Below are 10265 nucleotides of genomic sequence, written 5' to 3'. Positions count from 1 at the left end.
TCTTCCTAGACTGTCTCAGTTTGTAAGCTGGGCTGATACCTGTGCACCACGTGCATCCCGCTGGGTTTGAAACACCGGCTCAGCCTCAAAACTCACATCAACACGTCATCACAGTAGGACAAACCAAGAGACAAGTTTGTCTCCCTGTTGGAAACCTCTCCTACCATCCTTACCTGGGTCCCTATGGCTGCCTGCTCCTCTGCTCCTTTTTATTACCATTCTTTATTCTTCCCTTCTCAGGTTCTAGTTTTCAGCTTTTTTTCTTTTCCCTGTTCATGGTTCCAATTTTTTTTTCTTTCTTTCTTGTGGGTAACCCTGTTCCTTGTTTTTCTTTTTGCGTTTTTTCCCAATTTTTTCTTTATTATTCTCCTTCTCTACTTTTTTCTCATATTGGCTCTCCCAGATACTGTGGTGATGCTTGTTTTGTTTTGCTTTTGTTTTTTTCCCTTTTCTCTTTTTTGGTTACTGTTCCTTTGTGATTACACGGTGTGTTTTTTGTCAATTTGCTTTTACTTTTCTGATGGTTAATCAATTGTTATTTTTGCCTAACTGAATGGGAGACACCAACAGTCCCCATACGACACAACTACACCCACACCTCCTGCAGCTTCACTTAGTGAGAGTCACCACCTCCTTCCCTACCAATGGGCCTATGGTAAACAACCACCAAGAAGAGCCTGACTCACCCTTAGCTGCTCTTCACCAACAGTTAACAGAGGTCTAAATACAACGTCATAATGACTCGGAGACAACAGACCATCACAGTCCACACAAAGAAGCAAAAAAAAGTGGTAGAAACAAGGAAGCAGGATATAGATCTAGAACACATTCCTGAAGAAGAAACAGCACTGGAACTCCCTGATAGGGAATTCAAAAGAATTATATGTAGGTATCTTCAAAGGATTGAGAGACAGATCAAGGAGAACACAGACAAATACCGAAAAGAATTTTGGAAGAACATACAAGAACAAAATGACAAAATAAATGAAAAATTAGAAATGATTTTAAATCTACAGACAGAAATCCAGAAGATTAATATTAAATTGTCAGAAATAACACATTAAAAGGGCAAAGGAGCAGAACTGATGCAATGAAAGACAGAATTATTGAGATTGAAGACAAATACCTGAATACTTCTTTGGAAAGGAATCAATCAGAAAAAAAATCAAAAGAAAATGAAGATACCATCAAAATGAATAACATATGTGTCACTGGAATTGGGAGAAAGATGGGGCAGTCTGCTTGCATAAAGATGTATACTCTTGGAAACCCTTTAGGGCAGTTCTACTCTGGCCTACATATTCATTATGAGACAGAATTGACTCATTGGCACTATGTTTGCTTTTTGGTTTTAGACCCTCTGTCCATTTGAAAGCTAAAATAACAGAAACTCTGAGTAGGATTTAATTTTCTACATTCACTATACTAGTAAATGACAGACCTACAGCCCATATTTGATCTTCCCATATATAATAATGCATATTTCTTATATAACACATATTATTCATTTTTATGTATAAACAGTATATATTATTTCCTATATAATTTTATAGAAAATACATATATTTCTTATACTGTACTATCTGTCTCTGTAAGTAAATCTGAGCTTAATGGTTTTTTAAAACTCCAATCTGCATTTGAAAATGAACTGTAATTAGGGACAATATGGTCCCACAATACCTGGGCAGAATTTAAACAATTTTTGACAAAATAAGCCTGAGTGAAGAATATTGATAAATAATTAATAGCCTATAATGCTTAAGGAATATTCCCAATTGTCACATACAGCAAATAAATTATAGATTCAGGACTATTGCAAGATAACTCTATTGGGCCTTTCATTAGACTTAACATTGACACTCAGATTTATGGCTCTGTTATAAGCTTTAATACTGAGAAACATTCTAAAGGAAAGGAAGATATCATTAACCATCAATAACGTTTTTCCACTGTCACTGGAAAGCAGCCACATTATTTGAAGTGTATTGTGTAAGTTATCTGCAACTTGTCTGCTGGCAACAGGATGAAGATTCAAAACTATCATACCATTTGACCCAGGTCACTTTAAAATCACATTGTTGTTGTTATGTGCCGTTAGCAGCTGATTAAGATTCTAGATTAAAATTGGGAATTAACTGAAATTCTATAGCTCATCCATGGCAACAAACTAAATGACAACATTACTCTTTAGGTAGTACAGTCTTCAGAAAAATTAAGTACAACCTTCAGAAAGAGGAAGTTTCACTTTAATTCCACAACAAAAACACATCACTGTTTAACCAGCAGCCACACGCAAAAACAGAATCCAGCTGACCCTTAATACAGGTTTAAATTGCATGGGTCAACTTACATGTGGAATTCTTTCAAGATACGCATCTTAGATATATTCATTACCTAACAGATACCACACTAGAGAATTTAACAGAAGATAACTTGATGGAGATGACTGCTTCCCATCCAGTGCCAGATGAGGAAGCCATGCCAGAAAACAAACTGACATTAGACAATCTAGCAGAAGGGTTCCACTTATTCAAGACTGTTTCTGACTTCTTTTATAACATGGACCCTTCTATGATACAAGCACTGAGACTAAAGGAAGTGGTGGAAGAAAGATGGCTCCACATAGAAACGTTTTTAGAGAAATGAAAAAGCAAAAATGTCAGACAAAAATTAAGATTTCTGTAAAATTACACCAAGGGTGCCTGTTTCTCCTGCCTATCCTTCCACCTCCTCCACCTCTTCTGCCTCTACCATCTGAGAAAGCACGACTAACCCCTCCTCTTCCTCCTTAGCCTATTCAATGTGAAGACAAGGAGGATGAAGACCTTTATGATAATCCAGTCACTTAATGAATAATAATCATCATGCTGTAGTTAATAAACTTATCTGTTGTGTCTTTGTGTGAAAATCTAATAACTGTACAGCAAGAACTGTATTAATCAACTCTTTATGTTATCAATAAGGCTACCAGTCAACAGCAGGCTATCAGTAGTTAAGTTCTGGAGGAACCTAAAGTTATAGGTGTATTTTCAACTGTGCCAGGGGGTGGGGGGTTGGCACCCTAATCCCCACATTGTTCAAGGATCAACTAACTGTACCACTAACAGTGCAACGTTTACAATGTTCTTTAGCACTTTTCCTGCAGGTGGAGATGCAGGGAAGGAACACTGACACCATGCAAACTAAGCAAACGAGGCATGGGACTTGTGCTTTACATACAAAAGAAATATTTGCCTGACCCTTTGCCAGGAAGATACAATGCATATTTTCACCTAATTTTACTGAAAGCAACAACAGAGTTATGGAATAGTTCTGGCAGTACATATTACAACAAAAGTAGATAAACACTAAACAAAGCAGGAGATGAACTCATAATAGGCTTTAATTTGCAGTTAGGATATTAGAATGATCCCGTGATGTGAAATATCTGTAATATACTGAGTACCTTCTAATGGCAACCATATCCTTAAAACAGCATCACTATCTCCTTTGAAGTACTAGCTGGTCAGCTCTCAAATGTGAGCTCAGATGACAGTTAAAAAAAAAAAAACCAAACTCACTGCCTTCCAGTGTATTCGTGAGTGTCCATATTTTAAGAGCCAATGTGTAGTTTTGTTAATTCAGGAGTCTGTCCTGGAAATGAACTATGGGGTAATTTGAAAAAGGATAATATGTAGACCATTAATAACAAATTGGGAAGGGGAGGAGGTGGCTAACATGTTTTCATGCCTAGAAGGGTGAAGATAGGCACAAGTGATGCCACATATAATTTAGGATTCTAAACATTTAACACTGATCAAAAATTTTAGTCAACCCCATTGTAACTGACAGAGAAACTAGGGCTGGTTTTTAGCTTCAAATAATTATACCATTAAAACTCACAGAATTCTAAATATTCTTCTCCCAAGATTTCCTGGGCCCATGTTAAACTGAAGATAACACAGTATGCATGTATAAATAACCCTTATAAACCAAAACCAACTACTGCCATTGAGTTGATTCCAACTCATAGTGATCATATAGGACAGAACAGAACTGCCTCACTGAGTTTCCAAGGCTCATCTTTTTCCTGGGGAGCAGCTGGTGGGTTCAAACTGCCGAACTTCTTTCTAGTTAGCAGCCAAATGCCTTAGCCACTGCACTTCCAAAGCTCCTGACATAGTACTTTAAGGTATTTTCATACATATGCATACAAAGCTCTTTCAGATATTTTATTTCATTAAAAGACAAATGATTCAGTCCGAAAGATCCTTGGTTCTAAAATCCTGAAAAAAATGTCTCGTACTCCATTTCCTTGGTAAAAAACTGTGACTGATGATTTTGAAGATAGATCGATAATACTTTCATTATCATCATCACCATGGTTCTAAATGTTTTATACACATAAACTCATTGAATCCTCAGAAACTATGAGATGTACTATTATTAAACCCATTTTACAGAAGAGGAAATAATGGTAAAGAGAGGCTCTGTAACTTGCTCCAGGTCACAAAAGTAGAATAATTAACTTGACATGCCTTATCTAGGTTAAATCTATGATGCAATTAACTCTGGTGCAAAGTTATTGTGAATGGTGGAGATGAAAGATTTCCTGTATAGCCTCATTTTCAATAGTGGTCAACTGTCAATGAAGAAAAGAGGAGATGTTTCTTTAAAATGAAAAAGCTTTTCAAAAATCCTTTTAGGATTATTGGCTCAAAATCTGACCTAGTTTCACAACAAAAAGGAGTACTGGCCTGAAACAAGCATCAAAGCTTTTCTCCTCTACCAATCAGATTCTCTACCAGAGAAACACACCCTGACTTGAATGCAAACATTAAGATCACCTTCTAGTAAGAGGTACTATTACATTAAAATTTATCTGAATGAATTCTAAATGTTCTGTGAACCAGAGAAAAGTGACCGATATTAGCATCAAGTATTACACAGTGCCCAATGTTTTGTCATAGCATTTAAAGGAGAAATAAAAATTTAATTCACTGTTGTATTTTTGAAGTACACATCGCATGAGAAATTTAGAAACCCTCTAACTAAGCTGTTCCTGAGGACAGGGATCCACATTTTTATGCATCCCTGCAGCTACACTACAGTACACTGTGTGAAATTTTCATTTATGCATTTCCTGGAGACGTATCTCCCACGGTAAGGTATTGTAATTTATAGCCAAAAGAATGCAAGGGGCAAAACAAAGTGTCCAATACATATATTTTCTTAACTAATATTACAAACTGAAACGAACAGAAATAAAATTGTGCCGGATAATTCAGTATCTAGGCATGTATCACTAGCTCTTCTCAGGAATACAAATCTGTTCTTGGTGTCAGTACTTTCACTTTCAAAGGGAAAAACAGAACAAAATACTCAAAATTTCAGCCTCTCTGCTCCTAAATAGCTGAATCATTCACATCTTCAACAACCAGAATTCTTCCTGGAGCTGTCAGTGCTGTCTCGGTTTTTTGAGAGGTCCTGAATTTAAACCTTCCCTAGGAGAGCCTGGAAGAATTACAGGAAATTAAGGTGCTTCCCAAACGTATACACAGGCTGTGTTAACGTTGACCCAACAACAGGCCCTGGCTAGTAAGTGAATCACTCAAAACTCACTGCCATTGAGTTGATTCCCACTCACAGCAACCCCCATTGGGGTTTCCAAGGTAGTAAATCTTTAGGAAGCAGACCGCCTCATCTTTCTTCTGTAGAGCTGCTGGGGAGTCGGAACCACCGACCTTTTGGTTAGCAGCCAATACCTTATCCACTAAACCATCAGAGCTCCTTAAACGAATCGCTAATGAAGGAAAAATACTATGCCGAGAAAAATACTCGTCTATTACATGATCACCGATTACGCGGCTACTCAGCACAATGCCCGGCTCCAGACAAACGGCCAAGACCGCCAGGCTCAGGCCTCCGGCGGCACTTGGCGCTCAGCTCCCCGTAGAGTACAGAACCCCTCGGTCTCGGCGCAGCGGCTGGACCCTCACCCCACCCCAACGTAGAGTCAACGCCGGGCCCTAAGGGGACTCCGGGACCCTAAGAGAGCTCTGGAGGGCGCGCGGTGGCTAAGGGCCCCAGCGGAGCTCTGCAGGTCCCGGAGGGCGGTTCTAGGAGAATCTGGGGAGTCCTGGAGGAAGCTGGAGGTGGCGAAAGGTCGGGATGGAGACGCCCACAAGGCGCGCGCGGTCCGGCGCTCACCCAAACAGCCCTCGGAGGAAGGAGTGGGAGGCTTTGACTCGCTTCTCGGCCTCCGCCATCAACTGCACCGCCTCACGCTCCTTCCCCGCGTTGTCCATGTCGCCGCCACAATCACTGTCACTTCAACCTGCTCGCGATGCGCCCCAAGCGCCTCCGCCTCCTTCCTTGCCTCCCGAGGCGCGCAGGCGCGCGCGCACAGCCTGTCGGGAGTTGTAGTCCGAGGCCCTGCCTTGGAGGCGCAGTTCCGCGAGGAGTGCACTACACTTCCCAGGTAGCCGAAGCACGGGAGATGTGTGATCGTGAGTTTCGAGGCGGGGGCATGATCCTCTGGAGGGCTACTAGGTCAAAGTGTTTTTTAGTCTTTGGGCGTGTGTGGGAAATGGAATGTGACTGGTGCGTTCTACTAAAATATCAGCTAAAACACGCAGCATTGTAATGGTTCAGGAATCCCTTTTGAACATGACTCATAAATGGCAGTGAGATGGATGAAGGCAAAGGGATAACAGACTGGATAGTTGCAAATTCTCCAAAGCAGCCCCTGAAAGCAGTTCCATTGCCATGTGATGCCCACCAATCAGCCACCGAAAAGAATCCAACAACTGTCAGAAAGAGCCATTTTTATCTCCCCCAAGATAATTAAGAATGTATTAGTGTCTAAGGCACTTGACCGCTAACCAGAAGGCTGGCGGTTCAAACCCACCAGCCACTCCTGGAAAGGAAGGTTGGGCAGTCTACTTCTGTAGTGATACGCTCTCGGAAACACAAGGAGGGGTCGCTATTAATCAGTCCGACTCCAGGGCACAAAACAACAACAACAAATAGAAATTAAGTTATTTTTAAGTTTCCAAACTGCAACTCTCCGTCCCCTCCCTTCGTACCTTAAAAGTGAGTTAACGTTTAATATGCATAATCCACTCTCTATACTGACTGAATTTTATACTCTCTTATGCTTTACAAAATGCTAGATCAAGGGGGAAAAAAAAAAGTGGAAGGTAAGCGAAAAAGGGGAAGACCCTCAACAAAATGGATTGACTAGGTGGCTGCAAGGAAGGGCTCAAGTATAGCAAGGATTGTGAAGATGGCCAAGACCCAGCAGTGTTTCCTTCTGTTGTACATAGCATTACTATGAGTCAGAGCCAACTCAACAGGATCTAACAACAATAACTGGAGGGAAGAGGGTAGGTCTCCTGGGACAAAATTCCTGCCTGCCAGGAAGACTGCTAATCTAAAAATATTCCTAGATAGCTTTAATCTGCAGGATATGCAGGACTGTTCCAGCAGTAGTTATTTTTTAATGTAATGTCTAGACTGCTTACACTTGGCAATGTTGAAGCCGAGGTGGTGAAGCAAGAATGAATATCACGGTCAAGTGAGAATTTTTGAAAATTTCAAACTATTAATGAATACATTGTGGACATTTGTATGCAAAATTTGGGAAAATGAAGCCTGTCTTTAAGAGAGCAAGGCAAGAGGGGCCAAACTGCTAAAAAGGAAGGTAACTAACGCATGTATCACAGAGTTCATTCATTGCAAGACACTCTGCAAAGAGGAAAGTCTATGTTGTGCAGAGCTTATTTACTATTCTTATATGCATTATTCTAACTTGGACAAGCTTATTTCATCGTGCATGCTTTTGAAACCCTATGGGGGAAGGAATCAGGAAACTGAAGGTGGCAGGCATTATATGTAGGAGTAAAGAGAGAAAAATTATAAAAAGTGGAATAAACATTTAAAAAGTGCAACAATCTATGGGATTTTAGTATAGTGGGACCTAGTGGCATCACTAGGGTTTGTGTCACCCCCCCCCCTTTGGACCTCCTTTCATACCATACCATACAGAATCCTTAGTAATGTTCATTCCAATTTTAATCACAAAATAATAATGTGATAATTATAGTTGTAAATTGCTTAAACATAGTATCTTTGGTAATATGACTACTAACAACAAAGTTGTAAAATTTGCGTTGAATTACATTAGTAGTTACATTATTGCTGAGTAAGCAGAAGCCTTTTTTTATTTTTCTCCTTTTAGTTACACTTCACTCTCAAAAAATTATTGATAAAGGTTCATGTCTTAGTTCTCCAGTGCTGCTGTAACAGAAATACCACAAGTGGATGGCTTCAACAAACAGGAATTTATTCTCTTACAGTTGTTGTTATGTGCCGTCGAGTCGGACCCAACTCATAGCGACCCCTCCTTGGGTTGCTGAGGCAGTATCACTAAGGAAGTAGATTGCCCAACCTTCCTTCCGAGGAGTGGCTGGTGGGTTTGAACCGCCAGCCTTCTGGTTAACAGTCAAGTGCCTTAGGCACCATACTACCAGAGCTCCCTCTCTTACAGTTAGGAGGCTAGAAGTCTGCGTTTAGAGTGCTTGCTGGCTCTAGGGGCCGCTTGACCTTGGGCTTCAGCTCTGCCTCTTGTTCTAGGCCCACTAGAACAAGCTTCAGGCTTCTACTAACTCACGCAGCTACTGGCTGTGGAGGCTGACAAACCCAACATCAACAGGTAAAATGGCACAATCCCAAAATTGGCAGGCAACACAGCACACCACTAGTTCAAGTCCAGAAACTAGAAATGAAGACTAGGCCAGATACAGCATCCAAAATTTGCCAAAAAGCTAGAGACCTTTCCCAACCAAAGTCACTGCTATTAAGTCATTTTCAACTCATAGCAACCCCTCCTTGGGTTTCTGAGGCAGTATCACAACAGAAGTAGATTGCCCCATCTTCCTTCAGAGGAGTGGCTGGTGGTTCAAGCCTCCTGGTTAGCAGTCAGATGCCTTAAGCAATATGCCACCAGAGCTCCTGACCTTTCCCAAAGTTTCTCCATGTATACTGGAAGCAGCCACACCCCAAAGGAAACCGATTGACTGCTCACAGCAGATTTCACCATGGAGTTGATTACACTACATCCAATTTCATCATGAGGAATAACTAAATTCAGCTGCCAAGCCATTCAAAAGCACAGCCCAACGAAGTTGACATACAACCTTAAATAACACACTTTTCAAGTGCTGGAATTGGAGTGCACAGATATAGAACACTGTATAAAATTCTAATGGATAGCACTGGCCTATGCACAACTTTCATTTTGGTAGTGCTGGACCCATAAGAGAAGAGGCAAAAAGACTTCAGACATTTTCTGGGAAGATAGAGCAGGAAAGGAGAATCCTATACCCTGAACAAGGCAGAACCAAACAGAGCCTACTGGCCTTTCCCTACATGCAGATCAAGGTGGATTCATGGACACTCAGAGTGAATCAATATACAATAAATTAGATTGGAGCTCTAGTGGTGTAGTGCCTAGGGCATTTGACTGCTAACCAGAAGGCTAGCGGTTCAAACCTACCAGCTACTCCATAGTTTGTTTATCCATTCACCCATTCATCAGCACTTAGGTTATTTCTATCATTTTGCTATTGTGAATAATGCTGCAATGAACATGGGTGTGCATATATCTATTCATGTCCTGGCTCTTATTTCTCTAGAATGTATACTTAATGGTGGGATGGCTGTATCAAATAGTATTTCTGTTTCCAACTTTTTAAGGAAGTGTCATACCATTTCCCATAGTGGTTGTACCATTTCAAACTATGCACTATCCCCTTGTTCTGTTCAAATTTTACATTAGATGATAATGTTAAAGAAAATAAAAGGACAACTTTGAAATAATCCATTTTTCTCTGTAAGCAGTTATATTTGCAGTTCAGAACTGTAACTTTAAGAACTGTATTAAGCATAGATTATTTAGGTCTTAGGTTATATCATATAAATGAAACTTATATCACTTTAGTTTTCATGCCAATTTGCTATTTTAAAAGGATTAAATTAAAATCAAAATATTTGTAGACATTCATATCAAGTAATGAATAGAACTAATGATATTAATATACATGTCTCATTATTATTTTCTATTTTCCTCTAATAGATATTTGCCTATACTTAATTTTACCTCTCCTAATTTTGGGGTCTAAACTTTATAGAATATATACTTAAATTAAATATATACATAAATTAACAAAGCTGCATTTGGGAATATTTATAGCAATTTGACAATGGTGTAAATTGTACCTTCT

At 39.9% G+C, this 10265-nt stretch overlaps 1 protein-coding gene across 1 annotated transcript in view; it reads right to left on the bottom strand.

Moving 5' to 3' along the window:
* The window catches only part of NAPB (NSF attachment protein beta), a 138624-nt gene extending 132337 nt beyond the window's left edge, over positions 1-6287 (bottom strand). The window contains exon 1 of the mRNA XM_007956250.2: positions 6190-6287. Coding sequence (XP_007954441.1) covers positions 6190-6287 — 98 coding nt within the window. The remainder of the gene's footprint in view (positions 1-6189) is intronic.
* Positions 6288-10265: the final 3978 nt, after the last annotated feature.

The sequence above is a fragment of the Orycteropus afer genome, unplaced genomic scaffold (genome assembly GCF_000298275.1).
Source record: "Orycteropus afer afer isolate SDZICR_OR568_19922 unplaced genomic scaffold, OryAfe1.0 scaffold00594, whole genome shotgun sequence".
Lineage (NCBI taxonomy): Eukaryota > Metazoa > Chordata > Mammalia > Tubulidentata > Orycteropodidae > Orycteropus > Orycteropus afer.
Note: the sequence above shows the minus strand (reverse complement) of the source record. Positions and strands in the feature narration are given on the sequence as shown.